This window comes from Dendropsophus ebraccatus, chromosome 5 (assembly GCF_027789765.1).
Source record: "Dendropsophus ebraccatus isolate aDenEbr1 chromosome 5, aDenEbr1.pat, whole genome shotgun sequence".
In the NCBI taxonomy this organism is placed as follows: domain Eukaryota; kingdom Metazoa; phylum Chordata; class Amphibia; order Anura; family Hylidae; genus Dendropsophus; species Dendropsophus ebraccatus.
The window spans coordinates 59,894,538-59,916,533 of record NC_091458.1 but is presented as its reverse complement, the minus strand read 5'-3'; the positions used below and the strand labels follow the sequence as shown (position 1 = coordinate 59,916,533).

Genomic DNA, 21,996 nt, shown 5'->3' with positions numbered 1-21,996 from the left:
CACTTGAAAATTAATCTAATAAATGGAGTTCTACAGGTTTACATAAGCATAGCTGAAATGGAGAGAGAACATGTAGTGCTGGAATTTTCTAATTTGGCGGGATAAATAATTTTTTGGGCCAACCAAGGGGGCACTGTATACACATCATGTCCATGCAATGACATAATGCATATGCATTGTGAGATCCACTATCCAAGGAGTTTTTCAGCCCCATGAAACTTTTTACAAACTGTCAACCTGACAATGGTATAAAAGAACAAAAAGCATTAATATTCACCTTACCAATCCCCTTCCTATGTTTCTCTAGTACTCGTCCAGTGATGATGTGATGCACTTACACGTCACCCTGCATTAAGTTACTGCCCATAGCAGTGATGTGTCACCATTAAGGCCATATTGATGACACCTTTGATGCAAGGTAAACAAGGGCACCAGGGAAACATTAGCACAGACACAGCAAAGGAAAGGCAAGTGTTACGCCCTTTGTCATCTTATACCATTGTTAGCAATGTGTAAATAAATAAATAGGGTTTTAAAACCCCTTTAAGTAAAGTCTACAAAACGGAATAGTAGTAAATGGCAACCAGATCCAACTGTATATGCATACAGGTAGTCCTCTTCTAAAAAATTTTATTAATTAATTTATTTATTTTTTTAATTTAATTTTTTTTTAAACATAAAAAGGGCAGAGTAGTGTTCAGCAGAGGATTCCCCAGGCTTGTTTTAGCAACATATCAAAAGTTTTTCTGAACCCATATAGATCATTTCTGCGTCCCTTTGCTGTGATATTGTTTGACAGGACGGAACAAAGCGATCAGCTGATTCTCACACATCAGCTGATCACTGGTCTGGGAAATGGGAAGCATTTACCAAGGATCTTTGTGTGATAAGAGCTGAGATGAAACATCACAGAACAACAATCCATAAAGCCAGCCGTAGGCACAGCACAGTCTAAGGGCTTCTCAGAACTGGTATTATATATGGTACATGATAAATTGAGGCCTGTTTTTAGGTAGAATACATTATCCAAATCGCCTAATTTTTGAGGAATAAAAGATGGAAAACATGTTCAAGATTCAAAAACATTAGCAATTAAACAGTCATTGACAAGTGTCTCAACGAGTGTGTCAACGATTTGCCCAATAATCATCCCCTGTAATAGGGCCTTAAGTCTGTATACTGAGTATGCTTTGTTCATAGATGCTCATTGTGATGTAATGGGTCACAATAAGGCAACAAAGTAAGGCTACATTCACAAGTCCGCACACACGTGTGGACCTTATAGACAGGGAAGGTAAGTAATGGATTCGATCCCTGTCCGAAACAAATCGATTACTTACCTTCCCTGTCCGTAAGGTCCGCAAAATTGCAGATGAGTGAATGGCCCCTCAGGCGTGATGGATGACGAGGAATAAAGGAGGAAGTGCATGAACCAGCTGCTCTCAACCATAAGAATCAACCTATATTAATAGTAGGTCATCTGTAATTCCTATTAAGACAGGTGTGATGTCATACAAACCTTTAAACTATTTGGGTGTGGTGACTGAGAGTATTATACTATGCATTATCATTGGATCTACTAAAAATACCAATAATTTTTTTATATATTATATGTAAGTAGTACTTACTCTGGAGGCCGAGTGTCAGGTCCCAGAGATCTGTGTAGAGAGATTTTGTCACTTGCATAGGCATTGAAGCAATGTTTGGTGAAGCCATCCTCTTTCTGCTTGGTCTCTTCAGGTGTCCACTTGTCCTGTTTAAAAGCTTTTCCATCAGCGCCAGGGCTGTTAGGATCTAGCGGTGGCCTTTCCATAAACGGCTTGAGCTCCGCTGGAGTGTAATAGCCAGGAAGACATGACTTGACTTTCTGCTCTGGTTCCACTTGCGGCACAGGGGCATTGATCTGAAGTTTTGGCATAGAGTCCCTTATATTGTTCACTGCTCCCATCATCATATCAAGCATCTGGTCTTTCCTTTCAACAATGTTCTTTAACCAAGGATCATCTTTACTGCCATTGCCAACATCTTTGTGCATAATGAATACAAATATCACAAACACAACGCCCACCATAGCCAGTTTCAGGGGCCCATTGTGTCTCCGAAACAACCTCATTTTGAGTTGTTTCTAAAGTTTAGTCCATGGGAGAATTTCTTGATGGAATAAATAGATTCTTGGGTTATTCCATTGGTTAAATAAGTAGTAAAGCAGGAGTCTAAAGAAACAAAAAGCACAATGTTAATTATTTCATCAACTTTACACATTATAAATAAATTGACTTAGTAACTAACGGATAAGGTAATCTATATGGAGCAGTGCTCCAGCGTGACAAGGGCTATACAACACTGGGAATTGTGCAAGTAAAGTTGTGTAGCCTCTTTATTCTGATCAGATTGTATGGAAATTACACCAAAATGTACAAATAACTACTATTCTATAGACCCTTCAATCAAGTGACTATATTGTTACACAACCACAGTCACAGTGTAGCCCTACAGCATGGATAGCAAAATTATTTCAGTCTGTTCTGTCCATTGACCCTTGTCAATCTTTTTTTTGTTTTGTATATGGGAAATCCCATCAAATTATTAGATTAGGAACAGTTCCCTGTTAAAACGACTTCTTGTTACTGTAAGAGGGTTAAATTCAAGCCATGTCCAATGACCCAAGGGATGACATTACATGTGGATCCTTATGAACTATACAATGAATAACCCTGTATACAGCGTTACCTGCACAAATATATACACCTTTCTCAAATGGAAATGACTTTTTAAATCTATACTAAGATCAACAATAAAAGTGCACATTACATCAGGTGCATTCATTTGTGTTTGTAAAGTATTTATAAAGACAAGGGGAAGGATTTGGAAGTAGTATATAGAAAAAAAAATATATTTTTTTTTTTGATGTTACGGCCTCCCAGGAGAGCTGGTGGCAGAAAACAGTAAGGGAGACATTCATTGTCAGATTCTAGAAAATGGAAATAATTGTATAAAGGCTAAGTGGTAGCTGAGTTTTTCAGTACCCCTATAAAATAGACTAAGAAGCTTTGAATAGAAACAGCCAGTTTAACCACTTCCTACCCAAACAAGCAGAAGGAAGCTGCACCCTTACTGTACATTATTATTTATGTCCTAGAGCACTGGTGTTCACTGGTAGAGCACTCCAGCTGTTACAAAAGTACAATTCCCATTATGCCTGGACAGCCAAAGTTTGATAAGAAATGTAGTATTGCAACAGCTAGAGGACCCGAGTTTGACACCCCTGTCCTAGAGCATGTTCACAGACAGGAGAAGTGCTCAGCTGAGCGCTTCACTCCCTGGCTCACTGCAGTAGATCATCTCTATTGTACTTTGAAGCTCATCTCCTTTATTTATGACATGTCAAAAGTTTTTAACATAACAGGGAAACTTTAAGCCAACTTATGCATGTTATATGACACAAATGTCACTGGTTAATATTTTTTTGACTTTTTATATAAATTTGTTTTATAAGTGATCGAATCAAGATTCTTAATGGGAAAACACATACTCGGGTTTTGCACAAAACAATATGAAAGGGGTTAAATGATTATTAATTTATTGTATTTCCTCTTGTCTCCTGTCCAAAGATCTTGGCCTCATCTTAGCAGATTTCAACATGACACGGCATATATACAGATCTCCTCACCAACACAGGTTCACATAACTATAGACAACACATATGGCAAACTCACCATTGTTTTGGGAGGTTTTGATTGACATCAGTACGTCATGACTTAATAGTTATGTTTGTGTTGCAGAAATATTACCCTAGCCTATAGTCTATGGTATAAAACAAATACAGGTAACCGATCAGATGACAAACAGGGAGAGGTCTATAAATCAAGGCTAGCGGAGTAGGGAGAAAATGATGGGGACCGCCCAGTTGACTAGTGGTTCTGGCAGCATAAAAATGATGACTGGTTCCCTTTAAAGAAAATTAAAAGCCTATTAATAAAATAAATGTATTACAATAATATCTGGGAAATTAGATGGTGATTTTTACAAAGAGGACAATATGAGCAACCACTACTGGGAGAATTTACCAGGACTGGAATTTTACATGCCGCTCTTTATCAAACTCCCATTGCCTTTAGATTTGGCAGGTTCATTAAAAGGTATAAGCCTCCTGATGAATCTGGCACTGCAGCTGCTTTCTATGCTAGCTCTGAGATAGTGTAGGGTCTAAATTTCCGGTATAGATCACGTTAGTTACTAGTGTAAATACAGTAAATCTGCTGGGTGGTGTTGAGGCCCTGCTCCCTTTCACACTAAGCCCCACCTATTTTCCCCCAAAGTCACAAGAGTAGCATAAACGGGACAGGAAGTCACACTTTTTATGCAAATGAACTTGTGAAAATGAGTGACTTTTTTCTGCTAAAGTAAATCCTCCCATATGCATTACTGTAAATTTAAAACAGAACATCAATTAGAATTGCAGGTCATTGGAAGAGTTTATACTCTAATCCCACAAGCGACATACATACAGAATTAAATTATTATTATTTTTTTTTAATCAGAACCACAAATTGTCCCTCCAACAAATTAACTATGCAAATGAAACGCAGGGGAGCAGCCGATAAGATTCACAATGGACAGCTAGGGAAAAATACATTATTTTTCAATTTGGCAGGTCACATTATGGTGTTCAACCTGACCGGAGGCCCTGCTATTCATCCTAAAGTTACGGCAGCACTAACTGACTGCACGTTACTAGTCCCAAGACAATCTTATCGGGAACAATGTTGTCCTTGAGAGATAAAAAGGTTAACTCGCCTACAGCAAGTGGTTTGTTTGCCTGATCCTCATCCAGTGCAGCATCTTGTACTTTTAAGAGGAGTGACCTACAGGTTTAACAAAACAAAGACGGGATTCTCTAACTCCGGTGGATGGGGCCAAGCGTTTCCCTTTTCATAGGAAGCATGCCAGTAAAGCTAGAATTAAGCAATGGTGTCCTATTCCACTTCAGGGCTTTGTCAGAGTCATTTTCAAATGCAAAAGGGACCGAGTTGGTAGACTAAGTCCTTCCAAACCTTAAATAAATTTCTCTTCTCATTTGGGAATTTATAGGGTTAATGTAAGAGAAAAGAGTACTTTGATCACTACTCTAAGTCCAAAAATAAATGTAAATATAAAATGAGCAGTGATGTGGGAGTTCATATTACCACAGTGCTTGCCTAGAACAATTTGCCCAAAACTACACTGTGCTTCTTTCTCTCATAAAACTTGTTTCTTTTTATTCTTCTGCCTCATGCAAACAACCTTGTTTATAAATTGTGCACCACGTTGTGGACTCAAATATACAAATGGTGGTCAACACTATTGCGCTGATTACTGAATTATTACTTTGAGGAGAGAATACAGCGATTTTTACAGTGGGTTGCATGTCCCCATGGGGGAAGATCATGTTTTTACGCATTCTCACAGCGGAATGAAAAATCTGCTGCAAGGATGTAAAGCCATAGAAAACGCCAGTTCCAGGTATTGCAGTGGATTTCACTGCGGAGCTCGCCATACAGGTAATTGCATACACTGATTTTGGTTGTTATCAGATAATAGAGTAAAGCCCCTATTACACAGTGCAATTCAGGAGGTTGGTGCTCGCTTGCTCCTATCAGGTCAGCGTTAGCTTGCTCCTCGTTTCCCACTCGCTGCCGGCGCTATTACACTCGCCAGCAGCGAGCAGGTAAGAGCAGGGGGGGCTGCGGGGGGGCCTGCCCGAGTGATTGCTAGAACGTCTGGGCAGCCCATAGAAGAATGTAGCGGTCTGATGCCACAGTGACGGAAGCAAATCGCTGCTATCTAGATTGTTTCAACATGTTGAAAGACAAAGATCAGCTGACATCGTGCATGCCGGTTGATCATTGTCTTCTATGATGCTGCGTTTACATGGAACGATTAACGGCCGAAATCTGCTGATAATCACCTCATGTAATAGGGCCTTAAAGCGACTCTGTACCCACTTCCCCCCCAACTACTTATACCTGTTTGTTGCTCATGTGAAGTCCATTCATGTGTTTTGGTTTCTTTCATGTGAAATAAGAAGTTTACTTGTGGAAATGCCGTGCCTAAGAGGTAGGTCCCAGAGCCTTTGTGCCCAGGTGAAGCGGCGCCTGTGTGGTCCCGGTGTGCGTCTCCTCCTCCTCTGGTTCCGCCCTCTGTCCGCCCTCACAAGAGAAGCCGAGCTTGTAACCCCCTGGTGCAGTTGCCGTGACGTCAGGGGTCATCTCCGCCTCGTTGCGGGTCACGCTGAGCGTCGTCCACGCAGTGTTTGCGACGGGCTTCTGCGTGGCCCGCCTCCAAAGTGTTTGTCATCCGCCTCCCGTTGTTCCTGGCCCGCTTCCCATGTCAGTCTGTGGCCAGCACGCCCCCGGCTTACGCTCTTTCCGTCTGTTTGTTTGTCGTCGATGTAGCGCATGCGCAGTTGAGCGTCGTAGCGCACGTATCCCGCGCAGACGCAGTGACGCCACCGGTCTTTTCTGGCCAGTGCGAATCATCATTGCGCCTGCGCGGGATACGTGCGCTATGACGCTCAACTGCGCATGCGCTACGTCGACGACAAACGAACGGAAAGAGCGTAAGCCGTAAGCAGAAGCGTGTCGCCAACACAGGGCGTGGACGACGCTCAGCGTGACCCGCAACGAGGCGGCGATGACCCCTGACGTCACGGCAACGGTGCCAGGAGGTTAGAAGCTCGGTGCAGGCGCTACAGCAACTTCTCTTGTGAGGGCGGACAGAGGGCGGAACCAGAGGAGGAGGAGCCGCACACCGGGACCACACAGGCGGCGCTTCACCTGGGCACAAAGGCTCTGGGAGCCGCCTCTTAGACACGGCATTTCCACTAAGTAAACTTCTTATTTCACATGAAAGAAATCTCTCCCAGCGTCCACAAACCGAACGCATGAATGGACTTCACATGAGCAACAAACAGGTAGAAATAGTTGGGGGGGGGGGGGGGGTAAGTGGGTGCAGAGTCGCTTTAAGTAACTTGTGGTAAAATGTAAAAGTATAAAAAACAGTCCACAGTTTCTCAGCAGACACAAGTTTTTGAAAATGTATTCTCAATCACAATATACATTGTTAAAAAAATAGTATATGACTTGATACCCATGAAGCATGCTATTGCTGAAATGACTGTTATAAACTTATCAAAATTGTGTTTATTAGGACCATGAATATCATTATATAAAATGAGTGTTTTTTGTTTTTTTTTAATTAAAAGAAAAAAGCTGCAGCATGCTTTAAGGCCAGAGCAGGTTCTTTCCTAGAAGCAGAGATTTCCAGAGTCAGATGGACACATTTTCAAAGATCTCTGGTAACAGCTGGGTGTGGAACTGAATCGACTAATGCGCTTACTTTGCTCCAGTCACTGACAAAAGGAACAATATTTATCCCAGACAGGTTTGTTTTCCAACTCACCGGTCACCAACAACGTGTCACCAGGACGCAAGTGCCTGAACATCCTGTTCCTGTCAAACCAGTCTTCAACATACTGGACTGAACTGTAATACTGGAAAGTGCAACCCCCATTAGTATGCCTGCCATGCATAGGAAGGGGTTGGGGGATTTTTAGAAGGACATTTTGGCGGAACCTTTCACACATTCCTATAGCTGTGATGACACTGGCAGATGATAAGGATAGCTGACTTGCAATTCATGATCTTAAAGGTTGCCTGATAGCATCATGTACCAAGAAATAGCTTAGTGGGGTAGCAGATATGAAATATTTTCTTATTAATTAGTTCTATTTAGATTATAATCAATATATCTGGGGCATACTTAGAGACATATGTAAAAACTGTATTAGGCTAGGTTCACACACATTTGTTTAGTATTTTGCAACCAAATCCAGAAGTGGATTGAAAACACAGAAAGGCTATGTTCACACACAGTTGAAATTGAGTGGATGGTGGTAATTTAATGGCAAATAGTGGCCGTTGTTTTAAAATAACAGCAATTATTTGCCATTAAATGGTGGCTATCTACTCAATATCAACAGTGAACATAGCCTTTCTGTGTTTTCAATCAACTCTTGGTTTTGGTTGCAAAAACACTGAGCAAAAATACTGTGTGGAAACATAACCTAAGGCTACATTCACATATTTTATGCCTCACGCCAGGCTGTACATTGGAAACCTGTCAAAGAGAGATGCTGAGGTATAGATATGTTTCTGAGGGCCTACTGACTTTAAAGGGGTACTCCGGGCTGGGGTTATTTTGAAGGATGGCCGGGGAGGGGGTGGAAATTGAAGCCTCCCCCGTTCCAGCGCCGGTTCCCGGATTGCACCGCCTGGTACTCCCGTCCCGCGGCCACTACCTGGTCAGAGCTGCTACATGAGACGCGATGTCTCAAGGCAGCTCTGCCATTCAGCGGCCGAGGCGGAACTCCGCTAGGGCCTCTGATTGGCAGAGCTGCCTTGAGACGTCATGTCTCATGCGGCAGCTCTGACCAGGAAGCAGCCGCAGGACGGGAGTACGGGGCAGCGTGTTTGGGCACCAGCACTGGAACGGCTGAGGTAAGTGACTTCTGGCTTCAATTCCCCCCCCCCTCCCCGGCGATCCTCCAAAATACCCCCCCCGGCCCGGAGTACCCCTTTAATGACCTGAACACAGCCTTATAGATAAGTTTACTCCATTCTCTGAAAAAGTAAAAACGAGAAATCTAACTGCTCTATCCCCTACCTGTCAATTAGAGAAATGCAACATCATTTCATGTCTATCCTGTAAGTGGATGGTATATACATCCACCCTTTTCATTCTAAATTTATCATGGAAGTATTAGGGGCACAAAAAGATTATAGGTCCCCAGACCTGACACATTCAAACATGTATTATAAATGGCAAAACTGGATCTTCAAGTTCTGTTCTTATGTGTGTATACAGTAGCTCTATTCATTTCTTACTTTATCAACCCTATGTTGTCGCACTAGAAGTAAAAAGTTCTTAGAGTCCTGGGAAAGGCCCTTAGGTTTCTGATTAACTATACAATTCTCTTGTTAACCAATTCTTGACACAAAATTGACATATGGAATGAACATAATAATACAGGAGATTAGATGTAAACTGTCCGAGTGGCACTGTGACGCACAGCTCAAAGGTCCACTTATAAACAGCCAACAAGTTGTAAGAATTCCACCACACCCTCATGGTGATCAAAGTAATGGACAAAGGCCATGTAGTATACAGAACTGAGGACTAGGGCCATATGTATGTATCTGTATAACCCTAGCTATATATATATATACACACACACACACACACACACACGCTGTATAGATAGACAACATACACATAAAATGCCATAGCTATTAACCCAAACAGTGCATCAAAACAGCCTTGTTTGTTTTGTATTTCATATTCGTCAATTAACTTTAACCCCTTAGTGACCAATCTAATTTGGGCCTTATTCTGTCACATACTAGGAGTTCTATAATTTTTCATTGCCTATCATGACACAGACATATGAGGGCTTGTTATTTGTGTGACATGGTGTACTTTTTGATGGCACCATTTTGGGTTTATGTAACTTATAAAAATAGGACTCTTATCTTTTTCTGCTTCGCACACATCAATTTCATGTACTGACTGGTCACTTTCTACCCACCATATCCCAGCTTTTGACGGGAACCATCATCCCATGATTCACTTCACCTGTCAGTGGTTATAATGTTATGGCTGATCGGTGTTTTGTTCACAATTAAATTCACATTTACGGCTAGAGATAACTGAAGGTACAATAAGTACAGATTAGTACACACTCTACTCAGCTGCAACTAATTTGTTTCTTGCAAAAGCCCATTCATTGGGGGAGATTCATCAAACATGCTGTAAAGTGAAACTGGCTCAGTTGCCCCTAGCAACCAATCAGATTCCACCTTTCATTTTCCAAAGAGTCTGTGAGGAATGAAAGGTGGAATCTGATTGGTTGCTAGGGGCAACTGGGCCAGTTTCACTTTACACCATGTTTGATAAATCTCCCCCAATGAGTTTAAATGGAACAGAACAGTCCAGCATGACACTCTGTGCAAGAATTCAGCAAACATCCATCACAATTATTCAGCAAAAAAACAATCATCAATCCAACTAAGACTAAACAAGCGGACACCCCAAATGATCAGACCCCCTGCACAGAGATAACCCTCATCTTGTATACCTCTAATGTCACTAGTACAGTTGTATCCCTATTTGAGATATTTATGGCATTACCCTTATCCCTGTAACCTTTGTTCTGCCATAACACCTGCATGGTACTGCAGAGAGAATGAAAAGGTGGTTGTCTCCTTGGACCCTCCCCTATTAGGCATTCCTGTCTCAGAAGGGAATACCTCTTAAGGTCCAGTTCACACGCAGCAAAAACAACGGAATCCCGGCTCAGTGTCCTGCAGTATCTCTATGGAAGCGCTGCCGCTGATCTCTGCTCAAAGAATTAGCATCATGTTATAGAGCATGGGTGTCAAACTCAGGCCCTCCAGCTGTTACAAAACTGCAGTTTACCTGGACAGCCAATGATAAAGCTTTGGTTTTCCTGGCATGATGGGAATTGTAGTCTTGTAACAGCTGGGGGGCCTGAGTTTGACACTTATGTTAGGGTACGTGCACACTACGGAATCCCGACGGAAAACCTGTTGCGGATTCTGCAGCTCGCACCCGCTTGTGGCCATATGCATTTCCACCTGTGCCACAGGTTCATTCTTCAGACGGACAGTGTAATCTGCCCGTGCATAGAATGGGGTCTATGGCACGGGCGGAAATGAGTCTGCAAGCGGGAGCGAGCTGCGGAATCCCCAACAGGTTTTTCGTCAGGATTTTGTAGTGTGCACATACCCTTATAGAGCAAAATAAGCTGACAGACTGTTATAGCTTAAAGAGAAAAAAATTAATAAAATCGGTTTTATTTTTAAAAATTGAGATCTCTGCTCATTCCAGAGGGCAGTCTCATTCAGTAACTGACTGCCTTCCCTGTATGACCATACTTACATAGATGGTCAGTCCTTGCTTGCTTTCAATCACTCACTGGACTCCTAGGTCCAGAATAAGAAGAGATTTAAATGACTAAAAATCTAATTATACTAAATGTTTTTCCTTTAAATACAAAATCTGTTTAAACAGGATATGGTTACTAAAATATGTTTAGGTCATGTTGACGACACTAAAAAAAAACAAAACTTTCTTAGATTCATCATCTATGCAAATATACAGTAATCTCCTAATATATTCTATGAGTCATTCAGTTTAATTAATTCATTTAGAGTAACTCAGGTAACCAAAGTAGGTTAGTGATGTGTGCTATGTGTATGTAATACCAGTTTGTACAAAATGACTACACCTTGTGGTTACTCATTATCAGATGTGACAAATTTCTCTGACATGTAGTGGTTACCAGGAATGCAGACACTGATCTGTATCATTCACTAAATATATAGATATAATACAGAGAGCTTTGTTGCTTATCAAACAGTAAATCTATTTAAGGATGTAATCTCCAACTTTTGCCCTGTATATTGCTTCCCTTCCACTATTTAATTTTGGTTTCAGTGCAAATGTCAACCAAGCCTTAAAGGGGTACTCTGGCAGGGGAGCATTTTTTTTCCTGACACCGGGGAAGAGGTGGCTGAGGCAAACAACGTCCACTCACCTCCTCGGTTCCAGCGGCGGGTCCCGCATAGCGGCGCTCCGGTCCCCGGCCGCTTCCTGGTGTCTGACGTGGGCTCAGCCAGTCAGTGACAGAGGCGGGATCTGAGCGGACTTGAAACGGATCCCGCCTCAGTCACTGACTGGCTGAGCGGACCTGAGACATCACGTCTCGGGCCTGCGTCAGACACCAGGAAGTGGTCGGGACCCACCGCAGGAAATGGGGAGGCGAGTGGATGTCGTTTCGCTCAGCCACCTACTCCCAGGTGTCAGGAAAAAAATTTCCCCCTGCCGGACTACCCCTTTAAGCTATTACGGGGGGAGAATGTCTGGGAGCAAGCGAACGGTGACTTTTCAGGTCAGCGGTCTCTGGGTCCCTGTTCTCCGCTCGTTGCCGGCGCTATTACACACGCCAACATTGAGTGCGCGGGGGGTCCAGAGTTCGCGCCGGCTTGCTGCCGGCGCTCGTATTGCATGGTGCAACGGCAGCAGATTGTTGCTCTCCATGTTGTTTGTCTTTTAACATGTTGACAGACAATGAAAGACAAGGATCAGCCGGCATCGTTCATGTTGGCTAATCACTGCATTTTATTACACAAAGTGACTATTGGCCGTACTGACCGATAATCGGCCAAATAAAGCCAATAATCGCTTCGTGTAATAGGACCTTTATATTTTACCATTGAATTTCCAGTACCTACTGAAGTTGAGATACAAAAGTTTCAAACTTTCAAAAAGGAATATTTAAAGGGTTTGTCCTGGCTTAGAAAAACATGTTCACTTTCGTCCATAAACAGCAAGACTCTGGTCTACAGTGTGGTTTTGCAACTCCGTTTCTTTGAAGTAAATGGAGTTTAATTGCAAAACCACACCCAAGCTGAAGACAAAATCTGTGTTGTTTTTAGAGTGGTCATGTTAATCTTCTTCTGAATAACCCCTTTAAGGGCCCTATTACACCCACAGATTTATCCAACAGATTTTTGAGACCAAAGCCAGGAATAGATTTGAAAAGAGGAGAAATCTCTTTATGACCTGTTCTATTTTTATTGTCTGTTTCTGGCTTTGGCTTCATTGATGTGTCAGATAAATCTGTCAGTGTAATAGGGCCCTAAGTAATAGGGTTAGAATTATAAAACGGTTGGTGAAAATTAAGCACTTTTATTCCCCTCCTTTAAGGATATGTTCACACTGAGTAAAAGTGGCGGAGCTCTCCGTCGCGGAAACCCACCTGCCTCAGTGTCCCACAGTATCTCTATGGGAGGGCTCCCGTGCCTCCGCTCCCGCTGCTCTCCTCACAAAGAATTGACAATTTGACACCCCCCCCCCCCCCCCAAAGAGACACTGTGGTACACTGGGGCAGGCGGGAATTCTGCCACTTTTACTCAGTGTGAACATACCCTAAAGGCCCTATTACACGGAACGATTATCAGCCGTATTTGGCCGATAATCGTCCAGTGTAATAGAAGGCAAAGATCAGCCGACATGAACGATGCCGGCTGATCGTTGCAGTCGTTTGTCTTTCAACAAAAACAAACAACTAATATAGCAATTGGTTGTCATCGCTCCACGGAATAGGAGCGGCAGCAGCAGACCACAGCTACCTGCTATTACACGTGTCGGCAGCATGCGGGTGAGTACGGGGGGCGGAGCTGCCCGGGTGATCGCTGCCCTCCTCCCGCAGCAATTTCAGTACTAATTTAAGATGAACAGCTTAATGCCTAACAACTGATTTTTTTTTTTATGGGTTTATCAGGCAGCATTTTCCATAGAAACCCCTTAGATTTTATACTGTATGTCTTCAACTAAAGCTCATAAACCTTATGTATTGGTAGCAAGGAGGTTCTTCCTGGGCACATGACAAGGGTCACTGTTCCCTATGGACAGCTTTTGTGTAATAACTGGGCACTAGATAGCAATGCCTATTAAATGTCACTATGATGGGAAATTACATACCCAGATCATGATGCTGATAATGAAGACTTTACAATGGTGCTGTGGATTATTTATCACTGACCTTTTCCCATTGCAGAGACAAACTGAAGTTATGATCACTCTGCCCTATTATCATCAAGATTGTCCTGATTCTTTAACACTCAGAGAACAGGGCTTTCACAATGAAACTTGTCTACCATCAATGACAAGATGGATCACTGCCAACACTGTATATTGCACGCATACCTTTATAACAGATTCATACATGGCACTGAGAATGTATAACACATAGCCGTTGTTTCAGGTAACGTTTTAGAATAAACGTCCAAGTGTGTGCATAAGGCTAGGGCTGCATGAAGACTTTGGTCATGTGACAGCAACTTGTGCAACCAAAATATTTTGGGCGACTTGCTGTCATACGATAGCATTACGGTTATAAATTGATTGTTAACAAAATGTCCAAAGTCACACGCAATTTGATTTGCAATAAGGTCAATGGTAGCAAAGTAACGTGCGACTTGCAACCAAAAATCCATCAAGGATGGAATTTCTTTGCAACTGTTGTGTCACGGTTGCAACATCATTCACAACTATTTTGTGAGAGCCCTAGCCTAAGGGTTAATTTCTATTTCTGGCCACTATGTAACGGTTGTGACCTACAGTCTGACCTTTACAATGGCTCCCATATATTGCACACACACAAAAGGTTGGAGGGGGGGGGGTCCTGCTCTTCTATAGTTTCACAGCACAGTCTAAGCAATAGCAGCATGGAGAACATTATAGAGCAGTACTAAGCAGTCTATCATGTGACTCAAGCCCTAGGGTGAGAATTCTGTGTACTCTATTTGTTTCTGGCTTTTTCCAGTCACAATCAGTCAGAGAGATGTCATGTCAAAAGTTTGTTTAACAGTAACACTTTAAGTCCTATTGAGCTACAGTGCATTAATGTAAAGGCAAATATTGGATTCCCAAACCTGATACACAGAATAGACTTATTAACATTTTTGCTATTGTTCTACAATTTATTTCACTTGTGTTTTATATGTGCTGAAGAATTAGTGAGCAGGGACAAATATTTTCCCTCCCAGGATATAGGCATGTGCATATTTGAAGGAATGAATGAACATCATCTACTGTGGTTTATTCTATTGTGTGCTTTGGCGGTGGAGGTTTAGTTTTCAGCTCTATTTAGTACATTTTATTTTACAAGTGATTTGCCAATACTAGCAGAGGGCCAGCTTCATTCCCATAATTCTAGCAGAATGTCAGTTCCCTGTGTATCTGTTCAATATCAAACGGACACCAAGAAACTCACTGAATTTTATGACTTTTCTTATGAAAGGAACAGGTAACACAAGTTTAAGTTGCCCCCTGCCTCTTTTTATCACTCCATTATTCTGCAGGACAAACCAGTTTTAAGGATTACTAAAAGTGAAGAATTTTCTTACGCAAGGGCATAAATTACTATATGATAGCCCTTAGCTAGAGCGCATGCATAAGGCCATATAATGACACTGTGCAAGTCATAATAAAAGGCTAGTTCTAGTGTAAAGGTACTTACTGCATCTCCATATGCCCCTGATTTCATATTGAGGCCCTTACTGCTATATCCATTGATACCCAACTAAGCCCGTAAGGTGGCTTATAAAGGCTATACGGACTGTGCCACATGTATGCCAACCATTGTTTCCCCCATTAAGTGGGAAGAATAATGGTGGCATTTAAATTCTCTTGTCATCACACCAGTAAAATAGATCTGTATAAAGATGCAAGGCCGCAGGTGATGTCCTGAGAACTATGAAAAGCTTTTGGACCAATACATTGGGAGATGTATTAAAAACAGTGCCTAGGAAAATTGTAATGGTTCATTATGACAACCAATCATAGTAAAATAGAAGAAAAAAAGACACCCTGGTTCATCTAGTCTGCCCTTATGTGATTCATTTTCAATCAGTTCTGTTTTCATGAGGCACAAGGCCTTAAAGTGAATGTACCACTAGGTACATTTCTTTGGGTTTTATACATGAAATGAACATGGAGCCATGTCACAGAGGGGAGATTGTCACACTGGGGGTCGTTGGACCTGCCCCTGGTGCTCCAGGTACATTCTCTTTAAAGAACACAGCTTCCCTGTGTCATGCCCCCCTCCCGTTTTCAGATCATGTACTATATAATGCATTAATCCAGGATTAAAGGGTTGATTTTATCTGAGACATTTATGGCATGTCCAAGGGATATATAAGGGGTAGATGCAGGTCGTCCTCTTGGATTTACAACTCAGTGTTTCAATAACACTTACGAAAAAAATGCAAGTTTACATTTGTCTTACGACTTCGAAATAGTGAATATAGCCTAAAAGGTAACCAGCAACTGGTCAGATTTCCACGGAGAGCAAAGTTTACTTTTAAGGTTGGATTCACAGGATAATACAGTTTTTTTGATGGTATGAAAAAGGTTACAAATAAGCCATGACAAGACATACAAGTAACAGGTTTTGCCGCCAAAGTCAATACTTCACAATTTAGAACTGAACATTATTAAACAAGGAAGTATATATAACAAAGGACATCTGATCCGGCAAGTGTTGGCTTTGAGAAATGGTGCATTAACTATGTTCCCGAAATGGCACTCTACGGTGTTTACATCTCTACTTATTCGCTGCACTTTGGAAGGAACGTCAGGTTCATCTATACTAGGGTTTCAGTATGGTACGGGTGAACAGTAGAGATGAGCAAACCGGGTTCGGGTTCGAGTCGATCCGAACCTGAACGTTCGGTATTTGATTAGCGGGGCTGCTGAACTTGGATAAAGCTCTAAGGTTGTCTGGAAAACATGGACACAGCCAATGACTATATCCATGTTTTCCACATAGCCTTAGGGCTTTATCCAAGTTCAGCAGCCACCGCTAATCAAATGACGAAAGTTCAGGTTCGGATGGACTCGAGCATGCTCCAGGTTCGCTCATCTCTAGTGAACAGGAAAGCTATTACCACCATGTCACACCTGCCCTACCTTATAACCTTTTATTGTTTATTATGTACACATACTATAGGTCATGCAAATTATATGTTGGTGGTACCACCAGTGTACAGCTATATCATATCAAAAACATCAGTGAGCAAATATCAGATTTGATGTCACAATGTATTCCAGCATTCAAGTCTTTTTGTATTGCCATTTAAATCCAAGATGGAGCACTCTATTGCTATGACGTTAAATAGTCTACCAAGATTTGATAAGTGCTGGAGTAAGTGGTGTAAGTTTTCCTCCACCTTCACTTTATGAGTTATCTGGGACTGTCCTTGAATTATTCTGGGCATAAAGAGATCTGTCCTCCAGATTGACTAAGAGGTGCTCTATTACTTAGCTACTGGAAATATTATTGGATTTACTTTGTGCTAACCATGTACTTATATAAATGAATGGGCGACGGTAGATGACATTTTGATATTTTTTTTTCTATTTATATTGGTTTTTTTCCTCCTTTTCTTGAAAATATGCTAGGAGCCAATGGCCCTGTTTAATCGACCCCAAATACTATATTGTTTGTGTAAAGATTTTTAAAAATATATAATAATAATCATCATCATCCATACTTACCTGCCCCAATTCCTTGATTCAGTCATTTTACCAGCTCCCAAAACTCTTACCTTCCAGGGAACAAGAACTGCTGGAATGGCAGGGACTACGCTGTATTTTTTAATCTTGCAGCACCCAGGGCCCTTTGTAAAAAAAAATATTTCATCCCCAAACAACCCTTTTAATTTTGATGCCCAACCTTAGGATTACCCATCACTATATAGTATTAGGCTAGGGCTACACAGAAACTTAGGGGGAGAATTATCAAACTGGTTTAAAGTAGAATTGTCTCAGTCAACCAATCAGTTTCCACCTTTCATTTTTCAAAGAATCTGTGAGGAATGAAAAGTGGAATCTGATTGGTTGCTAGCGGCAACTAAGACAATTCTACTTTACACCAGTTTGATAAATCTTCCCTTAGTACCTGGAAGTCCAGGTTGCAATGTGGTCATATTCGCTTTTATTAGCTGCAAAGCAGGTATATGATACTACAATTGTTAGCGCACAAGCTATGTCCAGGCATAAGTCGCAGAGTGCCCCGATAGTGAGGGTCAAAATCAATTTAATGAAAGAAGTAGGGATGGTCTGAACCGAGTTTGGTTCGGGTTCGTATGGACCCGAACTCTCGGTAATGATCCCCATTGTCTGCCCGTTCCGTGCAGGGGGTGGATACAGCGGGAGGACCGCCGGGAAAACTGGGATACAGCCATAGCCATAGGCTGTATCCTAGTTTTCCAGGCGGTCCTCCCGCTGTATCCACCCGCTGCACGGAGCAGGCAGACAGCGGGAATCTGATGCAGAGCGTTCTGGTTCATACGAACCCGAACCTTGGCAGTTTCGGACCATCCCTAGAAAGAAGGTCTCCTTCATTGTTCAGAACACCGTACATACAGTTGTGTATTTTGGTTCAAGCGCATGGGACTCAGTGACAGTACCAGTGTTCTGCAATGCATTTATACACTTGCCTTTGGTTTTCTGCCACAGAGGTCACACTGATCTCTGGAATCTGGCACAATCTCTGTAAAATGCTGTCAATTAGCTCCGTAATTCATGTCATGAAAATGTTAATTGAACTGGAAATACAGAAATCATAATTATTCACACCTTTTAAAAAGTGAAGACGTGGAATCAGTCACTTTCTCACACTTAGATTTCTACAGCTCCTGGACTGTTTGCATTGCTGGGTGGTGGAGGTTTGACCTTGTTCTAGCAAAGTATTGTTGTAGGGTCACTGCTACAATGTGTTCCCATGTTCTCTCCACAGTTTGACGTGGAGATGCAGCTCCCACCCGGGGACTGGAGTGCCAATGCTGTGCCCGAGCCCAATTTTAATTAATGGGGCTCGTTCCCAGAACATGCCAGGCATGGGATGGTTGCCTAAGCAAATCAATCCTCCAGTGCCTGCTAGATCTTTTCATGCTGAACTGTGGAGAGAACATAGGACTGCAACATGGCATTGGCCTTTAGACCTAAAAAGATACATTTGCCATTTTGGCTTTATAATCACATCCAGTAGTCGCAAGCAGGTCGGAAGATGATCAGGGGCCCTAATGTTCTTGCTGCTATGACAGTATCACTTTAAGGCATAATTATCATTAAATAAAAAAAACTTTGGCCATGTCACAGGGACATGTCAAAAGTTTTAATCGGTTGATGATCAGGGCAGCAAACTGGGAGCAGCGCACTGCACATCCCAGCTGTCAATCATCTTCATGCAGACAGCCCCATAGACTTATAATGGAGTTGCCTGGACAGAGATTACAGAAAGATAGAGAAAGAAATGCATTACCAAGTGCTTCTCCCAACTTGTTCTGGGCAACACCGAATAACAATGTAATATACTTATTTATTTGCTCCCCCATTGCTGATAGTTTCTTGAGCATCAAGTCTCCGATGTGGTCCTCTTTACTAGTTTGTGCGGAAAGGCGATAAGAATTGACAGCACATAGATCAACTGCTGAGCGGACATTACCTGTCAGCAGGGACCATAAGTCATGTTCAGCAGACCTGTCAAACTTGTTCGGGTACGGCAATGTTCTCCAAACCAAAACGCTGGTCTTTTGATTCCTTGTGGCTGTTGAAGTTGAATGCAGCCCTAGGACTGCATCCAACTTCTGCAGCTGTGGTGAATCAAACACAGAGCGTTCGGGTTCGGAGAGTGTTGACAGGTCTGACAGGTCTGCTGAACACTTAACATTAGCAGAACTAGCAAAGAAGACTGCTCAGGAATCTAGCGCTCAGTAATTTTCAATGCAGCCCAAAGCACATATTTAAAAAAATAGCCCATGCCTTAAGAGACCCTTGAAGTTAAAGTTCAGTCTCCAAGGAAAGACAAGATACAGTAATATTTGGTATTCCCAAAACAACATAAATACGTATGTATAGAATGTAGATTTTATCCATCTTCCTTGCCTCCATCCATCCCTTCCTTGGTTGAACTATATAGACATGTGTCTGTTTTTCAACTGTACTATGTAACTACTGTACGTAAATCTAGTATATCCTCTGCATACAGAATTGTATATATGAAGTCAACTTATTTTGTTCTGGAAAAACTGGCTGACAACTTGTTGCCCTAACAGTTTCCACGTGAAATGTAAGAGTGGCAAATCAGTGTTCATGCAGTGATTTATTGTCTATATAATTCCATTAAGGGTTGTAAAATACTTGGGTAACAACCATTGTGTTACTTATAGTAGTAGCCTAGAAATAGATACAGCTAAGAAACATCATGGGACAAAGCAAGGAATTAGATTGCCTTTTTTTCTAAAGGGGAAGTACTTTTTTTGAATAACCTTCTTGTGAAATTATCATTTCAGCCCATCAGACAGACTGGCATATCAGGTTAGGGACTAGGCTGAAACTCTTGAATGACTAGCACTTACATAGGATGACACAATAGGTCCACGTCATGAAGAGGAAAAAAAAAAAAAAAAAAAAAAAACTAAAACCTTTGGGGTGTGTACTGGTTAACCAACCATGTATCACCTTTTCTACAGTTACCATGTATTGTATTATTGTACTGTGTGTGAATAGTTGCACAAGTATCTATGGATTTCCGTGTGGTTTCAAATTAGCTTTTTACTTAATCGGGTCATAGCAACATAGCACAATATTCCCAATGGGGATAAAGCTTTAGGTAACACAATATTGTAAATCATGAGAAATTCTGACCCTGCTAGTAGTATGGTGTGACAGCACTCATTCGCTATACAGTGTGTATAAAAGTGGAAAATTATACTTTGTTACAGTAAATATGTGTACGTAAATGTTGACAGCTTAATACATAAAATAGAATATGGGGGATTTTCATTATGATATGGCATACAGCCATACTGTTACTGTCCAGTACTGACAAAGTCAATGTATTAGTTTTCCACCTGATTAGTACTACATTCACAAAGCAGAAGTTCATTTGCACATGAAGACTAGAACAAAATAAAGAAAAATAATATATCAAATAAAGCTCACAAAACTTTGCTGGCCACCGGATATCATGTTCTCTGAAGCTATAGTCATATGACAAAGAGAAGCAAAAAGAACTAATTGTAGTGCAAGGTAGAGAAGGTTATGCAGTCAGCAGCAGGGTATAAGGGCTTCTATATGGATGTAGCCACACTGTAATCTGTACAGTTTACATAGGAAAGTCACATTATATAGTGTCTGGTTGGTTCCCTTTAAGACATACATGTGCATTGTGATCAGGCTATTAAGTTCAAAGTCACCTAGGAAGCTAAAGCACAATGTGGCTGGCACAGGCTGAGGGTCATCTTACCTTTTGTCCTGATGTGCTTGGCACTGGGGTGCAGTACAGTGAGCACCAGGGATGTCTGGATGTGCTGGGAGCAGGAGAACTTGTGAGCTGACAGTTACTTCTAATGCTGCTGCTGCTGCTGATCTTTAACCACACTTAAATCATTCAGGAAATGATCTGCTGCTAGTGAGAAGGAGGGTGCTGCCAGCAGCCCAGGAGGAGTCACTGGTGGAGAGAGACTACAAGGAGGCAGGAAACAAAGCATTACCTGCACAGGAGGGAGGGGAGGGCTGCCAAACAGGTGTATCCTAGAGGGAGGCAGGTCATCTCCTCCAGGTCCTAGAGCCTCCCACACCAGGTCATCATCCTTAGAATACCACAGACATGCGTCACTTCATGTCTGTCTGGTTTGAGTTTCATCGTATTTCATTTATTATATAGTCACTTACAATTCTGCAGTACTGATTTTATTATGCTATTGTGTTTCTGTTCTTAATAGCTTAAAAAAAGGACAAAAAACACAAAAAAGTTATGTTCGTAGTTTTAAGCTGTAATAATTGTATATTGGCAGCATAAATATACTGTATATATGGTGTTGTATATGAAAGCGAAGCTTCATCTTGAAAGCTCTTTAAAGTCAGGGCTCCATATACAGTAGATTTATAGCATGCAATTAACACACGTGTGCGTGCCCAGGAAAATGCATAGTACTGAACGCCTGTGCTGTGTTTCCGCTATATAGTAGCTGTAAATGAGGGAAGTAACAGTAATAACGAAGCAGCGGGATTCGTTTTCTCTGCAATTCGCTCATCAGCCGGCTGACTTCTAACTTACTGCCGCTCTGTGCAGCTCTTCCCCGAGTTCTGGGAAAAGCTGGATCCAGTCCTGGGAAATTAGGAGAGGTTTCCCAGGACTGGATCTAGTTTTTCCTAGCACCTGGCAGGCTGATGAGCGTATTGCAGAGATAATGAAGAGCTTTGCTTGGTTATTACTGTCCATTTTTCCATCTCTAGCTGCAAACACATCAGCACTGTTGGGGTCCATTTACTCAGAAAGATTATCTGACAGATTATTTGCCA

The 21,996-nt window shown here is 41.8% G+C and overlaps 1 protein-coding gene across 2 annotated transcripts in view; it reads right to left on the bottom strand.

Moving 5' to 3' along the window:
* GALNT6 (polypeptide N-acetylgalactosaminyltransferase 6) overlaps nucleotides 1-21,146 on the bottom strand; it is a 42,052-nt gene extending 20,906 nt beyond the window's left edge. Inside the window, exons 1-3 of one of the 2 annotated variants that reach the window (XM_069970305.1) lie at nucleotides 20,939-21,146; nucleotides 18,129-18,236; nucleotides 1,629-2,213 (exon numbers count right to left, since the gene is read on the bottom strand). In XM_069970305.1, the coding sequence (XP_069826406.1) occupies nucleotides 1,629-2,113 (485 nt within the window). In that variant the 5' untranslated portion in view covers nucleotides 2,114-2,213; nucleotides 18,129-18,236; nucleotides 20,939-21,146. The remainder of the gene's footprint in view (nucleotides 1-1,628; nucleotides 2,214-18,128; nucleotides 18,237-20,938) is intronic. The other variant, XM_069970303.1, reaches the window with a different exon arrangement.
* Nucleotides 21,147-21,996: the final 850 nt, after the last annotated feature.